We start from the raw sequence: 18,495 nt of genomic DNA on the forward strand, positions 1-18,495 counted from the left end.
TACTTCGGCTGCACAGCTTCCACCTGCCCCCTTTTACACACATGTGAGCTCCCCTACAACAACCAAATAGTTGTGTTTCTACCTACCAAGACACGGCCATCCTGCTTCCCGTTCTTACCCTGTCTCCCAAATGAGGTGTCCCAGCACTTACTGTATCAGTCACTGTCTACACGAGCAACGCCTCAAATTCAGTCACAGTCTCACTGAATATTCTGTTACCCAAAGACTAAAGTGTAACGTTAACTTCCAACAACTTGTGTATAAAATATAAATAATGGGAAGATGAAGGAAAAAGTAGAAAACGGTTACCATGTACGAATAAACACACATCTATAGCAAGTAAATAGAAAACATGCAAAACTACTATAGTTCTCATTTCTATATCTGTTCACAAGACCACGTTTGCTCTCCGGCTTCCTTCTCCCGTTTCCCGTCCTGTATCTCCTCTGCACTCGGCCGGAACCTCAGCAGGGCAGGATTCTTGTACCTGGTGGAGTGACCCAAACCTTAATTCTTGAAGGATCTGAATCCTCGGTTGTCCTGCCTTTTTTTTTTTTTTTTTTTTTTTTTTTTTTTATTGGTTCCTGTAGTTTTTCATTAACCCTTGCTTTGGGGCATGGAAGTTCTAAGAGGTACCTGAGAGAATCCTCTGGTTCCAGAAATTATCTTCCTGGCCTTTATTGTATGCCAGCAGCCCAATTTCGCCTTGGTAACTAGGATCAATCACTCCAGCTCGTGGAGTAACTCCTTTTTGTCTTGTTGGTTCAGCGGCATTAAGGGGGTCCCCAAAAGCCAGGTCAATGACTCGTCTTCCAGTGGAACCATTGCGGTGTCCTCTTGGCAGACAACATTCAGAGCCCCTAAAGCTTTTCAGAGACGTGGGAGTGGAGTGGGGACCAGATGCAGGGATCAAGGGGAGAGTAAGTGAAGAGGCCGGAGCTGGCACGTGTGGACCGTTGTTTAGAGAAGGCTGGAAGAGCCAAGAATCACACAGGTGTGGAACAAGGGCCTTCTCGGCTGGTGGGGAAGGGGGGGCCGAATCAGACCCAGGCTCGTGGCTGTCCGGACAGCAGGCCCCGCCGGGGTCCACATGGCCGATTCTCATGTGGACTTTGAACCCGGCCCCTGTGCCCTGCCTCCTGGGGCGTGGGAATCCCGTCGGCTGCCACCGCACACACGACCCCGACCCCCGGTAGGGCTCCTCCTGACTCACCATGTTTGGAAATGCGTGCTCCTGTATGGAACTCTGTATTGGCTCATTTTGGCTCCCAAGAGCAACTTCAGCTCCTTACCAGCGTCTATTTTGGGTACAAACCTTTTTTTTTTTTTTTTCCTCCTCCCTGCTTTTGGGGCTGTGTCATGGTAACCATGAGTGTGAGCAGAGGAGTCTGATTCAACTCAGCTCCGCCAGCGTGGCCACCATAATGGCAGCATTTGGTGTGATTAAAAATGCTCACGCTGGTGGTGGTGGTGGCCTGGCCTCGAGGGTGGTGTGAGAGCCACAAGTCATCTTGTTGTGACTTCAGAGCCAGACAGATGGGCTTTGAAGTGGGGAACAGGATGGCAGGATTGTTGGCCTGTCGCCAGCGGCTTTTGGTATTCTACGGGCAGCTGGTGATATTGGGTGGGAAGGACGTTTCTGGAAGTCAGAGTCACGGTATGATGACGTGCATCTCCCTCCTGTGGAGAGAGCATGAGCAATCAGAAAGTGGCACCGGGGCCGCCCCCTCCCCCTTACCCAGCCCCAGTCTGGTGACCGAGGGTGGGGGAAGACGTGGCAGATAAACATCTCTGTCCGGGAGGCTGTGATGTCTCCCCTCAGCTTTGTGCTGCCCCCAGCTCACCAAGCTTATCACCACCCTGGCAGATGCTCGGGTGGTGTGGGGCACAAGGCACTCTCACGTCTTCTGTCACCCACAGGACTCATTTGCACCTCCTCCTAAGGTCAGATAGGAAATTCAGCCGTGAGGCTGTTATCTACAGGCTGGTGTCACATCAGGGGCACAGAGAGCTGATCTGGGGTCTGTGCTAACGTTCATCCATGACTGGGTGTCGCCATGTTTGTAAGGACTCTTAAGTTAGACGGACCTGGACTCAGAATCCTGCCCTGGGACTTTCTACCTGCACTACTCTGGAGAGGTAATTAACCTCTGCAAGCCTCAGCTTATCCTTCTATAAAATGGGAATAATAGTAGAACCGACTTCATAGACTTCATAGGTTGGTCATGAGGATGAGACGGGACAACGCGTGTCCCTTAGCACAGTGCGGGACACACGGTAGGTGCTCAGTAAATAGCAGGATGAGTAAATGAATGAATGAATGACTCCCTCGTCTGGCAGGGCACTGAACACGACGGTTAGAAGCTTGGACTGCCTGTTCCCGCCCTTCCCCCTGCCCTCACAGCCCACAGGCCTCATCACCAGGGAAGGGAGACTAACTGGAAACTTTGTTTCCTGATCAGTCCGTTGGGAAAGTTAACGTGTTTGCAGGGGTCACACGCTCACTGTAAGAGATCATGATGCAGTGGAAACCTGGGGCCTTCGGCGGGGGGCAGACCTGGATTCGTGTCTGGTTCCTCCACCCACGAACTGTGTGACCTCAGGCAGCTTTGCTAACCTCTCCGTACCTCATTCTTCTCATCTAGAAAATGGGGATAAAAATAGTCTCCACTTCCAAGGGTTGGAGTGAGGTGTGAGGATGTACAAGATGTTGAAATTGTAAAGCTCTTTTCGCAGGGCCTGGCGCGTTGTAAGAATCGTAATCAGTACAAGCTCCATGTGAGTGATGTACACTCACAGGGACGTCAACAAAGGAGAGAAAACTGTGGGCCGGGTTAGTCAGGGACTAATAATTGTTAAAATTTATTGAGTCTATTCTTTGTGTCAGGCACTCTTGTTGGCATGTTTCTTAAAGCAAATCATTTTAATGTTATTTCGTCCATTCTTTTTTTTTTTTTTTTTTTTTTTTTCTGGCCACGCCGTGCGGCTTGCAGGATCTTAGTTCCCTGACCAGTGAGGGAATCGAACCTGGGCCCCCTGCAGTGGAAGTGTGGAGTCCTCACCACTGGACCGCCAGGGAATTACCCGTTAGCATTTTTAATGCATCTCACTTTAATTCTCACAACAGGCCTGTGAAGTGGCAAGTGTTATTTTCCCCATTTTACAGCTGAGAAAACTGACTCACAGTTATGCCTCGGGTCACACAGCTGACGCTAATACAGACAGAATTTGAACCCACGCAGTCGGGCCTCCCAGGGAAGCTTCGGGAGGCCGAGATTAGTATATGAGTCAGGACAGTCAGCCACAAGGCACAGACTCACTCACACCAAAGGCACAGACTCACTCCCACCAAAGTAGGGAAAGTCTCACATTACCAGGAGGTTCAGAGATGCCCTGCCTCCAGGTACAGCTGGGTCCGGGGGCCCAGACAGTGGCCTCAGTGTTCCAGCGTCTATCTCCATCCCTCAGGCAAGCTTTCCCCAACGCAGCCAGCAGCTCCTGACTCACGTCCCATCACGTTAGCATCTTTCTTTTGCACCAAAAGGCTCCTGGGGGGGCTCTCATTGGCCCCGCCTGGTCACACGCTCACTCTGTGATTAGGGTGAGGGATGGGGTCAGCACGAACACCACAAAACGCCGCTGGGAAGGAGGGGAAGGTAACTAGATGGAAACCAGCAAAGTCCACCAGGCAAAGGGCAGACTTCAGCTAGAGGGGTGAAGAAGGACCTGGTGCAGAGATGGTCAGATATTTTTCAGCAGTTCAAAGAAAGGACTTGAGATGGAGCAAGAGGGGCTCTTACGGTGGTCACATTAGGGTTGTTTTTTTTTTCTTTTGCGGTATGCGGGCCTCTCACTGTTGTGGCCTCTCCCGTTGCGGAGCACAGGCTCTGGATGCACAGGCTCAGCGGCCATGGCTCACGGGCTTAGTTGCTCCGCCGCATGTGGGATCTTCCCGGACCAGGGCACGAACCCGTGTCTCCTGCATCAGCAGGCGGATTCTCAACCGCTGCGCCACCAGGGAAGCCCTAGGGTTGTTTTTGATGGAGGAAGGATCTGGGTTTGTGGGCAATTATGGTTTTGTTTCTGGAAGAGGATGATTCCTTGCCGGCCCTTGCTGAGGTGAGACTGGGGTGACGATCTAGTCGGTGCTGGTTGGAGCAGGCTTGGAGGTGAGGCTTTGCGGGTGCTGATGGGGTTGGGATCGGTGAGGAGGGTGGGAACGGTGCTGGGGACCGTGCTGTGGCAGAGCTGGGAGGTGACGCGGCAGGACGGGCTGGAGGCTTCAGGAGATGGTTGAATTGTGGGTCTTGGGTCTGAGATGGGCTGATGAGCGAGCTGGCCTGTGGTTAGGGATGTGGGCAGCAGTGGCAAGTCGAGGTGCAGTCTGGGGGGAACGTAAGGGAGGTGCACCATGCTGCACATGGGCTGGACTTGGTGGAAATGACGTGTTGCGAGAATTAAACATTTCGTGAGGGATGTGATGGCGGGGCGGGGAGGGAGGTACCACTTTTAGAGCTGATGATGGAACTCTGTGTGGGTGTGAAGAGCTGATGATGGGTGTTCTGTGGGACGTGACGGTTTCATAGCGTAACAGAGGTGGAAGGACTTAGCTGCACTCTTATGGAGGAGGATGGAGGCCAGACCCATCCAATGGTTGCAGCTGGATGTAAGCCTTCATTCCCAGACCCATTCTCTCTTTTTAAAAGTTACTTTTTATCTCTTCGCAGTATTACATGCATATAATTTAAGAAGTAAATAGGACTGACATCTCTTCACCAAATGCAGTTGTTCCTTCCCTCCTTCCATGTTCTTCTTCTCAGAGGCAGCCACTTGTAGCTGTTTCTTCTAGCAATTTTACATCTCACGGGTCTGAGTAATGTTTGTATTTTTGACTCTTCCATTGTAGACATTTTCCATTGATTTCCTATTTGGTAAATAAGAATTTAGCTCTCTTATATGGCCAACCATGGCATTCTACCCAGCCAACCCCCTCAGTATTTCTCATGGTAGACATACTATCAATAGTACCTTACCAGGGGTCTTCCCTGGTGGCGCAGTGGTTAAGAATCCGCCTGCCAATGCAGGGGACACGGGTTCGAGCCCTGCTCCGGGAAGATCCCACGTGCCGCGGAGCAACTAAGCCCATGCGCCACAACTACTGAGCCTGCGCTCTAGAGCCCGTGTGCCACAGCTACTGAAGCCCGCGTACCTAGAGCCCGTGCTCCACAACAAGAGAAGCCACCACAACGAGAAGCCCGCGCACCACAACGAAGAGTAGCCCCCGCTTGCTGTAACCAGAGAAAAGCCCGCGCACAGCAACGAAGACCCAACGCAGCCATAAATAAATAAATAAATAGTACCGTACCAGTGTTCTTTCAAAAATGTCTTATGCCTATGATAATATACATATATGTATGCATGTAGCAGGCAGGATAATGGCCCTGCAAAGACAGCCACATCCTAATCCCCTGAGCCTGTGAATGTGTCACCTTATGTGGCAAAAGAGCCTTCACAGATGTGGTTAAGTTAAGGATCTTGAGACGGGGAGGTTTATCCTGGATCATCTGGGTGGGCCCAATGTCATCCTCGGGCTCCTTGAAAGTGAAAGGCAGAGGCAGGAGGGTCAGAGTCACGTGACGGGAGAAAGACTGGCCATTGCTGGCTTTGAGGATGGAAGGGAGCCAGGAGCCAAGGAATGTGAGCAGCCTCTCAAAGTTGAAAAAGTCAGGAAAATGGAACCTCCCCAAGGCCTCCAGAAAAGAATGCGGCCTGCCAGCACCTTGATTTCAGCCCAGTGACGAGAACCATTTTGGACTTCTGACTTCCAGAACTGCAAGAAACAAATTTGTGCTGTTTTAAGCCATTAACTTTGTGGTAATTTGTAACAGAAGCAATAGGAAATTAATACACCAGGTAATATGTCTACATCCACATACATACATACATACATGCATACTTATGTATGTTATGTATACATACTTGTTAAATCAACTAATGCAACTATCCACAGCTGAGCTTTATACTGTACTACAATAGTTTCCTTTTTTCCCCCCTGAAATGAATAATTACTTTGTTTCTTTTTTAAAAATTGACTTTTGTCATTAAAAATATATATATATATATTTATTTATTTAATTTGGCTGCACTGGGTCTTGGCTGTGGCATGTAGGATCTTCATTGCTGCATGTGGGATCCAGGTCCCTGACCAGGGATCGAACCCGGGCCCCCTGCATCTGAAGCGCAGAGTCTTAACCATTGGATCACCAGGGAAGTCCCTACCTTGTTTCTTTATCTGCCTTATTTTCTTTATGCCTTTTGACCATTTCTGCTACACCTCCTAATAGCTGTCTGTATGGCTTCCACGAGGGCAGTCACATCAAGTGTTACGTTTCAGTTCCATTTTTTGAGTTATCCACTCTCTTGCTCTCGGGGCGTGTGGCATAGTTAGCTGCCGTTCGGTAACTTCTTTTTGTTGTCCTCCTTGGCATTCCCTTTGCCTTCCTTCTGGTTGGAACTCCTGTTTTCTGGAGCCCATGTCTTCTTGCTTGTTTTACTCCCCCATTTGGAGCCCATTGCCCAGGACAGGTCTTCCATCTTTACCAAATCCATTTAGTTCCTGAGTTCAGACCAGAGAGTAAAAACAGCGAATGACACCTGTAGTTTTGTCAGGTTAAAAAGACAGTTCAGTGGAAGCAACCTAAGTGTCCAATGAAAGATGAATGGATAAAGAAGATGTGGCACATATATACAATGGAATATTACTCAGCCATAAAAAGGAACGAAACTGAGTTATTTGTAGTGAGGTGGATGGACCTAGAGACTGTCATACAGAGTGAAGTAAGTCAGAAAGAGAAAAACAAATACCGTATGCTAACACATATATATGGAATCTAAAAAAAAAAAAAAAACGTTCTGAAGAACCTAGAGGCAGGATAGGAATAAAGATGCAGACGTAGAGAATGGACTTGAGAACGCGGGGAGAGGGAAGGGTAAGCTGGGACAACGTAAGAGAGTGGCATGGACATATATACACTACCAAATGTAAAATAGATAGCTAGTGGGAAGCAGCCGCATAGCACAGGGAGATCAGCTCGGTGTTTTGTGTCCACCGAGAGTGTTGGGATAGGGAGGGTGCGAGGGAGACGGAAGAGGGAGGAGATATGGGGATATATGTACATGTATAGCTGATTCACTTTGTTATACAGCAGAAACTACCACATCACTGTAAAGCAATTACACTCCAATAAAGATGTTAAACAGAAAGAAAAACAAACAAAGAAAACCCCCAAAAGATACATGTACCCCTATGTTGATAGCAGCACTGTTCACAATAGCCAAAACATGGAAACAACCTAAATGTCCATCAACAGATGAATGGATAAAGATGTGGTACATATATACAATGGAATACTACTCAGTCATAAAAAAGAACAAAAAAGGCCATCTGCAGCAACATGGATGCAACATGAGATTGTCATACTAAGTGACAGTACTATCATACTATCCACTAAGATGATCATACTTTCTCAGAAAGAGAAAGACAACTATCATATGAGATCACTTATATGTGGAACCTAAAATAAGGCACAAATGCACCTATCTACAAAACAGAAACACCCATAGACAGAGAACAGATTTGTGGTTGCCAAGGGGGAGGGGGGAGGGAGAGGGATGGACTGGGACTTTGGGGTTGGTAGATGCAAACTATTACATTTAGAATGGATAAACAATAAGGTCCTAATGTATAGCATAGGGAACTATATTCAATAACCTGGGATAAACGATAATGGAAAAGAGTATAGAAAAGAATGCGTATGTGTGTATAACTGAGTCGCTGTGCTGTGCAGTAGAGATTGCCACAACATTGTAAATCAACTCTACTTCAGTTAAAAAAAAAAAAAAAAAAAGTTCAGTGGTAGAGGGCATGGCGGTGCCCTTCCATGGTGGAAGCACTCCAAGTTAGAGGCTTCCCTCGGACGTCTAGTGGTCCTTGGTTGTCCTTTCAGGGTTAAGAACAGGGGGCTGAAAAAGCTGATTGGAAGCTGGCTGACTTGCAGATCCACACTGGCTGACCTAAACAAGCCATTTGGAAACCATCTGGGTTCTGGTGTCAATATCTGTATCCTTAGGCCTTTCTTCTTGCACTGGTAAGATTCTCCAGAGAAGAAGAAGGTAGGGTGTGGCTGCCAGTATTCTAGGAGCCCAGTGGGGGGACTAGCCTGGGGGACTCAACCTCAGCATTGAAAGTAACCTTCATCTCCTTGGTTTTTGTTAATTACTCTTGCTCTCAACCGTGCTTGTCGACTCTCTGCGCAAAGACCCTCTGTTGTGTGCTCTCTAGAGAGTAGATCTTCAGACTTCTGGGGGAGGTGGATTTAGGGATTTTACTTCTTTCATTCGATCCTTTTTATTTTCACACATGCATCCTCTTCACCCCTGGTCCCGGAGATACGTGGTGCAGTCATGCCACGTGTCTTTAAAGGACTGTGTGATAAATCACTTGTCATGTGCTGTCTGAAATTTGCTTGCCACGAATCTGCTTTCCAGACCCCCACATTTGGTTGGTGGTGTCTCCTCACTGTTCAGCCCAATCTTGTGACTTTATGTGTTATTTTATTTTTTTTCTGGCCGCACCATGTGGCATGCGGGATCTTAGTTCCCCAACCAGGGCTCGAACCCGTGCCCCCTGCAGTGGGAGCACCACTGGACCACCAGGGAAGTCCCTTTGTGTCTTCTTTAAAAAAAATCTTTCTACTACATTGGATTTAGAAGGTAGCGCACTTGGGTGTGTAGATTCAAAATCCCAGTCCTTTTCCACAACAGTTTTGTAGCTGGAGCGGTGAGGATGGTGACCATGTCAGTTGTGATACCAAGACATTTTCTTGATAGGATTCCTCAAAACAACTTTTTTAAAGTCGTTATAAAATTATTCATGGCCACTGTGGACGTTAGCAGTATAAAGGAGAAAATAAAAGCTGCCTACTGTGGCGGTAGGGCTCTTGGCAAGGGTTTTTATTTGGTGGTGGTTTTGTGGTGCAGCCCTTGGCATGGGTGAGGAGGATGCTTTGGTGCCAGGAGCAGCAGGGCCGTCATGTCATGGTAGACACATGCTGCTGTGTCCTGGGACCGTGGGCCCAGGAGCAGGTCTCTTCCCTCGGCAGGGCTGCTTGGGAGAAGAAGGAAGCTTCTAAGGACGGGCAGGAAGCGCTGTGTTCAGGCCTGGACCTTGGCCACCCCACTGGGCTCTGGAGCTGTGCAGTGCATGGCCTGCCCAGCCGTGTGCTGGATGGCCTTAGATGATGCTGGGTGACTTTGAGGGACACTTACTGACAAGGCTGTTCCATTGAGTTACACAAAGGAACCGAAAGACTGACCCAGGTCAGCTGTGTTTGCTGTGAGACAGTGTACAGCTCGTGTCAGAGGGGTGAGCAGAGGAAGGGGCGGAGGAAAGAGCCTTTCCTTTCCTTTCCGGGGTGTCTGCCCTCAGGGTCAACACCCTGTGATGTTCTGCTTTTCCCTCCTGCTTCCTTCCGCCACCAGAGGTCCTCTGAAAGTTTTCTCTTACAGAAGCCCCTGGATGTTTGTAGGCCTCAGGGCAGCATGGAGACAAATATCCGGGAGAGGGCTATCTGCCCCTGACTTACCTTGTGCCTGGCTCAGCATGGACTCCACTCTAGGGCTCTCGGGGCTCCTGGACATGGCCCAGCCTCGTAGGATCCTGCCCTTTGCCTTTGGGGCCTCCAACAGCTTGGCAGGGCAGGGCTAGAAGACGTTCTTGAAGATCGCCTAGTCGACCTCTTCCATTTGATGCATGAGGAAACTAAGGGCCAGAGAAGTGCTTCCCCCGGTTCAGTGTCCCTCCCAGCCAGACCCTGCCTCTCTCAGCTTGCTCATCCTTTTGAAGATTTTGATGTGGTGGGTGATCGGGGATATTTGTGCTAACAGACAAGGAGTGGGTTTGAGGGGGACTCGCGGGCTGGCTGATGATGGTCAGAAGCCTTGTGGAGTTCTGGGTTGGCCCGGTTGTCTGATGGGCTCTCGGGGTCGTTTCTGTGGGGTGGTGTAAGCTGGGGGACGGAGCTTCATAGGGATGCCCTCAGAGCCCTAGAGTCAGAGATCTGGATTCAAGCCTCTGCCCTGACACGAAACACGGATAAGCCTTAGCCTTTTGCAGCCCTAGATTCAACGGTAGATGGTAGTAATACTTGTAGCTGCCCAAAGAGGAAGGCCCGTCCCGGGCTTTGCACCGCATCAGACACACGGAGTTGCTCTCGCTCCTGCACCCTTATCACAGACGTTCCTCGGCCCTGCACTGTGCCCAGCCTGGACCAGCGCTACACCTGCGGCTCCCTTAAGGCTCACCTGGGGGGGGCGACGGGAGCACCTTCAGCCTGTCCAGGCTCTAACTTATGGGGCCCCTCGCGTCCGGGCCCTAAGGAGGCTCCTTCCAGAGCCAGCTTCCCCCTCCACACACCCCCCACCTCCCAGCCCAGCGCCCACCCCTGGGGAGGGGCTGCACCCGTGGGAGACCCAAGCCTGCGCCTTCTCCGGTTCCTGGTTTTCCAGGGAGCTCTGGCTGGAGGGGGATGGGAGAAGCAGCCCTGGAGGGAGGGGGAGCGGGGGAAGCAGAACCGGGAACTGGAAGTGGAAGGGTGTGGGTGGGCCCGGATCCAGCCTGCCTCCCACTTTCCTCCTCCTGCCAGGCCCCTCCCCGTGCTGGCTGGCCCGCGGAGGCAGGGGCGGGGCCCAGGCCCCTCCTGGGGGGCGAAGAGCGGGAGAACTCTCAGCGGCTCCTCCGAGCCAAGGGGGTGAAGCCGCGACCCCCCCACCCCGCCCCAGCTGAGGCCTGTGGCCCGGGCTTTGTTAGTTCGCTGGTGGCGTGAGGCCCGCACCTGAAGCAGGGAGGCCGAAAAGCCCCTAAAATTCAGACATGTGCGTTCGCAGGGCCTCCTGGAGCCCACAGTTTCCCAGGGCAGGTGGGGCTGGTTTGCGGGGTGCGGGGGGAGCGGCCTGGCATCCTCCCTCGCTCGGTGCGGCTGCCGCCTCGACCCCCCCCCACCCCGGGCGTCCCCTGGACAGCCCTGCAAAACCAGGCCTTCAGCCTGGCCGAAGTCCGGGTTCACCCTCTGCCTTCTCCGGGCCCAGGCGCCAGCCCTAAAGTGAGGTGACATCCATCTCACTACATCCTGTGACTGCCACTCACTTCCTCCACGTGGTGGGCGCGGGGTGGGGGTGGGGGCGCGGGGAGGACAGATCAGAAGGAAAATGTAGCCGGCTGGGGACCTCTGGGATTTCCCGGGGGGGCGGGGGGGGGAGGCTGCGGGAAGCTTTCAAAGGAAAGAACAGCCGTGAATGAAGAGACGGGAGGGGGCGGGAGGCGGCTGGAAGCCCCACAAGTGGCGCCCACTGTGCCGCGGCAACGCGGAGGCCGGGGAGACTGTCGCAGGCGCGTCGGAGGCAGGTGCGGCTCTGCTGCCGATTCGGCCTCGGTGCCCGCGTCGCCGGGTGGGTGCCCGCACCGCTGGGTGCCCGGTCGGCCTGCGCCTGGGAAGAGGAGTCAGGCCAGCGTGGCCCCGGGGCCGAGGGTCTGGCCCTGGGAGCCGGTGGCGGTCAGCTGGGGCCAGGGGTGGAGGTGCCTTGCCCTGCTGACCCCTCTTCTCTTCCCCCCACAGGTGGAGCCACGGGAAGCCCAGCCCCACAGACAGCCTGAGGCCGCGTTTCACCCTCGGTGCCGGGATCTATGTTTAAGTTTTAACACTTGCTTACCAAGACCACGATAATTCCTTCCCCAGAGGCCAGCAGCCCCCCAGCCCCGCGCAGCCCCAGCCTGCCTCCCACCGCCCAGCTGCCCGCGATGCCCGCCAGCGGCCCCGGGGACGCCAGCGGCCCCGCTCCGGAGCGGCGGGAGGAGGAGCGCAAGGTGAGCAGCCGGCTCTGCTGGGGGTGCTGGGCGCTGGACCGCGCCGCTCCGTCTTCACACGGGCCTGTAGGGAAGACCTATCTCCCTGTTTTGGTGATGAGCAAACTGAGGCTTGGAGAGGTTAAATCCTGGTGGTCAGGCTCCGGGACCCAGTCTTCAACCCCCGTGGTGTGTGAGCAGAGCTTCAGACCCCAGGCGTGTGCGATTGTTAGGGCTGGCCTTGCAGGGTCCTCACATCTGGCTTCCTTTCTGGATCAGCCTCTTACTAGCTGTGTGTCCTCAGGTGAGTCACTTTACCTGGGTTAGCTGTCTCTGTTTCCCCAGGGGTGGGGGGTGGTTAGTAGCTTTGTGGAGGCCAAAGACAAGTTCAGGGGGCTCTGCAGATGGGAGGCCTCGGGCAGGCTCCCCCGGCCGCACAGACAGCCGGGGTCACGGCGGTGCGTGGCGCGCTGTGTGCTCAGGGCCGCGCCAGTCACAGTGGAGATGGTGATTTCCCTCCCACGCCCCATCCCTGGCTCTGAGCAAGTGTCACTTCTGGCCATGGAGCTAGTGACCTCCTTGCCTTTGGAGCCCCATGAGGGGTGACCTCTTCACCCTTCTGCTGAACTCCAGGATGGGCCTAAATCAGTTAGAGGAGACGCCAGCAGACTGGTTGGTGTCCCTGCCGGGTTTCGGCAGACAACCTCGGGACCTCACCAAGCCGCGTCCAGCTGCAGGCAAAGCCATTCGAATCCCCAGCACGTGGACTCTGTTTTTGCCTTCTGTGGAATGGTAGACCCTGCGGCCACCCTTCCAGGGAAGCTGTGCCGGCCAGCGGCCCTCCGGGGGCATCCTATCTGTCATGCCCTGGTCCCCGCGGTTCCCTCGACCTCTTCTCTCCCTGAGCGGAAGTGAGGGGTGGTGGTACTTGGTGGCATCTGAGCGCTTCTGGGGCACAGTTTGTCCTCCTGGAGCCAGGGCGGACACCTGACGCCAGGTGTGGGACCGCCGAGCACCCTGAGGGGGTCCGCTCTGCCGACCTGCCGTCAGCGGCGGTTCCGAGGCCTGCCCCCTGCCCGCCCTCCCGCCACGCGCGCTCAGCCCCTTCTGGGCTTGCTCGTTCTTAGAGCCAGTTTCTGTCTTCTGGGTGGCTTCCATCCATTTGGTCCTGGAGGACAGCCCTTGAAACAAGTGGGGCAAGGACAGATGGCCCTGGTTGGGAGATGAGGAAGCTGAGCCCAGCTTATCAGTGGGGGGTCCAGATGAGAGCCTGCTCTCCTGTATCGGAGTCTTTTTCACTGCCCCACCTGCATGGGTCCTGTTACGGACACACGCACGCACGCACGCACGCACGCGGATGCATGCACAAAGCCCAGACACCTGTCTTTGCAGCCCAGGACCTGCATAGTGCCACGGGACGGGGGACCGTGTATACCCCCAAGCTGGGAAGAAAGTGCATGCTGCAGCCCTCTGGGTGGGGCTCCTAGGGATTACAGGTCAGTCCCTTTCTTTCTGATCCCGCGGACTCAGGCGGGAGCAGGCCCAGACCCTACCGCCATAGAGTCAGGGCCACCTGCACCCACCTGTGCTCTTGAGTGGCAGCTGTGGCCATGGATAATTCCCTTCCCTCCTTGGGCCTGGCTTTGCTCCTCCGTTAGATTAGGTGACCCTGACCCCTCCCCCGGTCCAATGTCCTGACTGGTGCCGACACAGCTCCGAGTCCATGCACTTGCAGTTGGTGGTCAGCTGCCCCCCCGCCCCCCAGCTGGAGGAGGTGGGGCAGCCGGGCCACATTTCTCCTGTTACTGGACAGGGCTTCCCTGGGCCGCAGAGCCCCTGGCCCCTCCCATGGAGAGCCGCAGACAGGCTCTCCATCATGACAGTTCAGGATAGAGAAAAAGCACTGGACAGAGAGTCACGAGTCCCGGGCCCCAGGCCTGAAGATGTCACTTATTGGGGATGTGATTTCAGGCCCTCTGGGCTTGTGTTTGCTCAGCTGTAAAATGGGGATAGTAACTAGCTGTGCCTGTTTTATGGGGTGGTTGTGGAAGTCAGATGAGGTCACGGGTATGGAGTGAGTGCCCTGCAAACAGCAAAGTCTGGTCCAATTATGAGGGATTACGATTGCTATTATTATCTACCCATAGTAACTGCTCTGGCTCAAGAGGCAACAAACACACACCCAGGCCCAGAGCCTGGTGCTGATAGAGGGAGCTGACAGATGGGGGCCGGGGTACGGCAGGCGTTCTCCCCGGTGTGCATGCTGGCTCACCTGGTACACCTCCCTGGCACCGCTGGGTTGGCTCCCGTGCAGCCCCCAGCAGGGCAGGCAGAGACACTGACAGCCGCCCACGGCAGCCCGTGAAAGCCAGGCCTGGGGCAGGGGTGCCGCGTGGCTGCAGAGGGGAAGATGGGTTTGGGCCACAGCCCAAGGAGTCTGGCAGAGTTTCCAGGGGCACCTGGCACAAAGGAACTATTTGGTGAGCCAGAGGGCAGGGGTGTGGCTGCCCACTGGCCCCTTCACCACCTGGCCCCATGTGCCCTTCCCGCCTGCCCCTCCCCCCCCCCAGCGGCCACGCCTCCCCTGTACCTTTCACTCCAGTACTTCCTGGAGCTGCCAGGCCTTTGTTTATGCTGCTTCCTCTGATTGATGTGCCCTTTCCCTAATTTTCTCTCCTCTCTGATCAAAGCCCTGGCTTCGGTCTGTCTTGAATTACAGGGAGAACCATCAGGTTCTCAAAATGTGATCCCTAAACCAGCCCTACCAGCGGTACCTGGAAGGCTTAGAAATGCAAAAGCTCGGGCCCCACCCCAGACCTGCTGAATCAGAAACTCTGGGGAGGGGACCCAGCAATCCTTGTTTTTACCAACCCTCTAGGGGATTTGAGAAGTACTGGCGTGGATAATATCCAGCCCCCCCCACCCCGCAGCTGCCCCAGGAGGGCAGGACCCCAGCCACCATCGTCTGGGTGGATCTTCAGGGCCCGACTAGCACACAGTAGGTGCTCAGGAAATATCTTGTGGATAGGATGGAGAGGAAAATGAGAGTGGATAAGACCCCTTCACAGGAGAACAATCCCAGAGCCCTGATCAGACAGGCAGGACGCAGAGCTGTGCGCGGTAGGCTGAGGCAGCCGTGCCTGTGCTGGCAGTGCAGAGAGCCCTGTGTATGTGGTGTCCTCACGGCACCTGCCCAGCAGCCTCCCCAGCCCTACTGTCTATGTGTTGGGCAGGGACGGGGCAGCCTGGGGAGCCTGGGAGGAGGCAGGCTCGGGGTGGGGCGGGGGATGCTGAGCCCTAGGATTCTGGCAGTGAGGGTCGGCTGGGTAAATCTGGCCACAGAAAAGGGAGGGGGAGCTGGTCTTATGAGAGATGGGAGGGGAGGGGAGCATCAGGAAGTCCAGGAGCCTTGGTTCTGGCTCAGAGGGGATCATGGAGATACGGTGCCAGGCCCTGTGTAGAGGGGAGAGCGGGTTAGAGGGAGCAGGACGGGGGCCCAAGCGCGTTCCACGCCCGGGGCTGGAAGGGCCTCCGCAGATCCCCACACGTGAGCCAGTGCCTGGCCAGGAGTCCAAGCCCTGGGCTGGGCCCCTGATCCTGCTGTTCCCCTCTTTCCTCGGGCCTTAGAAGCATAACAGATGCATTGAGTGCTGACTCTCTGCCAGGTGCTCTTTTAAGCTCTGTACTTGCATGCTCTTATTTCATTCTTACAACTGCTCCATAAGGTAGGCTCTATTATTTTCATCACTCTATCTTATTAAAGACTAAACTGATGCTCAGAGAAGTTAGGTCACTTGTTTAAGGCCACACAGCTAGTAAGTGGTGGTGCTGGGATTCGAACCCAGGCTCCTGTGCCTCTCAGGCTGCCTCCTATGTGAAGCGGGATGGAATGGATGGTGCCTCCCAGCTGTGATGTTCCACAGTCCTATCCAAGTTTCTTCTGAAAGTTGGGATGGTCAGAGAATGCTTTTCTCTGCATAGCAGTGCTCTTGCCCTGTGGTCGCTGTTGGGGGCACTTCATCTCCAGCAGGAGCTCACGTACACAGGCTAGTGCGTGTGACTGGGTATACGTGCGCACGCACATACACACACATTCCAGGTACATACTCTTATGTGTGAAGACACTGCTGTGGACACGTTGCTTCTTTCCCTTCCTCCTTCCCTCCTTTCCTCCTTTTCAGACTTAGGTACCTTTCCAGGTACCTGGCACATAGTAGGGCTCCACGAGTTTGTTGGGTGAACTGAATATACCTTGCTGGAAGACCTAGTAAAGGGAAGGGGATAGGAAGATACAAGGATGGCTAAGCCATGCCTGCCCTCTGGAGGAAGGAGGCCGCTCCTAGACGGCTCGCCCTGAGCTCGCCCTCTCCTGCTGGGTAGGAGAAGCACCTGTTGGGGGGGGTATGTATCTGTGCTGGGGGAGCACAGCAAGTGTGCCCGTGTGTGTGTGTGCATACCTGTGTGTATATGTATGCACGTATGGCCAGTGCTGTGGCCAGGGCCCCTCCCTCCTCACCTAGGTCCAACCCAGAGGCCTGGCAAGTACTGATTTCCCTCGGGCGCCGACCACTTCCTGCACTCCGGTTCCAAAGTTCAAGGGCATCCTTGGGTGGGGTTCCCCCCAGCCTCATTCTCAGCTGTTCTTGCTGGCCCACAGATCCAGCGCCCGCCCCGGGCATGCCCTGCCTTTAGTGCACTCAGATGCCCACACACGGTCACTCAGGGCCTGCTCTTTGCTTTATAATCGTCACTATAGGAGTCGTTGAGGTAGCATCCCTCCTACACATTTAAACAGTTCCAGTAAAGACAGCTTTGCCCTTACCTCTTCGGGAAACACAGCTAATAATAATAATGGCGTGTCCGTTTTTAGCTCAGTGGAGTCGATTAGATGCTTGCGCGTGGAGAGCTGGCAAGTGCTGTAAACAGTGCCCACCCCAGAGCTGACTGGGACCTCCATTTTAGGGTGCAGGTTCTCTAAAGTTCTCTAAGTGAACTGCTGTTACATGTCAAGTTTAGCTCTGCAGCCAATACAGTCTCAAGTGGGGGTCAGCTGGACTCGGCAGATAGACCTGTGTTTGAATGTGGACTCAGCTACGTGACTGCTGAGCAGCAAAATGAGAGATTTCCGTGAAATGGTGTGTGTGAGTGGTTAACACAGTGGCACAGATTTAGTCTTGTAATTTATTTGGGATAGTTAACTAGCTGTCTGTCTATCTACCTACTTACCTTCCTCCCCATCTTCCTATCTCTCTATCTACCAACCTATCTGCACATTTGTGGCGAAGATCCACTGCAGCCCCAAGGACTGAGAGGCGTGGGAGAAGAGTGGGGAAATGCAGACGAGGGTGTGAATGGTGTGGGTTTAAAGTCCCCTGAGAGCCTGCGGCCTGTGGCCCCCTCTCCCTTTACCCACTGAACAGAAGCAAAGCTGAGGCAAGTTGCAGGATGACCTGACTCCTTTTTTCTTGGCTGCATTGGGTCTTCGTTGCTGTGCGCGGGCTTTCTCTAGTTGCGGGGAGGGATGGCTACCCTTCGTTGCGGTGTGCGGGCTTCTTATTGCGGTGGCTTCTCTTGCTGCGGAGCACGGGCTCTAGGCACCTGGGCTTCAGTAGTTGCAGCACGTGGGCTCATTAGTCGCGGCACGCAGGCCCTAAATCACGTGGGCTTCGGTAGTTGCAACACGTGGGCTCAGTAGTTGTGGCTCGCGGGCTCTAGAGCGCAGGCTCAGTAGTTGTGGCGCACGGGCTTCGTTGCTCCGCGGCATGTGGGATCTTCCCGGACCAGGGCTCGAACCCGTGTCCCCTGCACTGGCAGGTGGATTCTTAACCACTGTGCCACCAGGGAAGTCCCAGGATGACCTAACTGCTGAAGGCAGGAGCTATGCTACCTTCAGAGGCTCGCATGCGGGGCCACGGCCAGGCCCAAGTTCCCTCAGGTCTTTCATGCTCTCAGGTCTGGGCTGGGGTTGGAGCCCATCCCGGCCAAGAATCAGGCCCCATAGGGCCTGGGCGGGGAAGCTGAGCAAGAGTGGGTGTCCCAGGATGACTGAGAAATGGGAAGATATCCTTCCTTTCTGGCACCTGGACTGGGCACAGGGCCTGGTCATGTCCTGCAGCTGCCTCTGCGGAGAGCCACAGGGCTATTAGGGCTATTACTTATAACCACCCCACTTAGCATGTGCACGGTGTGCAAGGGTGTCCAAAGGAGTTTCCTTTGCCCGGCAATTAACTCACCTAATCCTCACAGTAACTGGAGGATCCCCATTTTACAGATAGGGAGTTGAGGCTTAGAGAGGTTGAGAAACTTGGTAACAAGTCACATGGCTACGAAGTAGATTTATCTGGATTCTTTCCATCCACCAAGGGAGGGTGGCCGGTGGGGTGGGAAGGAGACGATGGGCTGTGCAGAGCCCAGGTGGGCTGCTGAAGGAGCGAGGGCGAGGGGGCTTGGGGGCCGCGGGGGCGGCTGCTAGCAGAGCGGTGTGCTCCATCCCGGCCCTCGGCACAGCACAGGCACTTGTGTGTGTTTATGTGGTGTCTCTCCCTCTGAACTGAGTTTCCCATTTGCTTATCTTTATATCTGGTACATAGCCGGTG

General features: G+C 54.2%; 1 protein-coding gene across 5 annotated transcripts in view; it reads left to right on the plus strand.

Moving 5' to 3' along the window:
• The window catches only part of DNMT3A (DNA methyltransferase 3 alpha), a 100,694-nt gene that overhangs the window by 16,224 nt on the left and 65,975 nt on the right, over positions 1-18,495 (plus strand). For all 5 annotated transcript variants that reach the window (XR_010835618.1, XM_067007978.1, XM_067007975.1 and 2 more), the window contains exon 2: positions 11,673-11,920. Coding sequence is in view for 2 of the 5 variants with exons in the window: in XM_067007975.1 (XP_066864076.1) it covers positions 11,855-11,920 (66 nt within the window). In the remaining 3 variants the exon portion in view is untranslated. The remainder of the gene's footprint in view (positions 1-11,672; positions 11,921-18,495) is intronic.

This window comes from Kogia breviceps, chromosome 11 (assembly GCF_026419965.1).
Source record: "Kogia breviceps isolate mKogBre1 chromosome 11, mKogBre1 haplotype 1, whole genome shotgun sequence".
NCBI lineage: Eukaryota > Metazoa > Chordata > Mammalia > Artiodactyla > Physeteridae > Kogia > Kogia breviceps.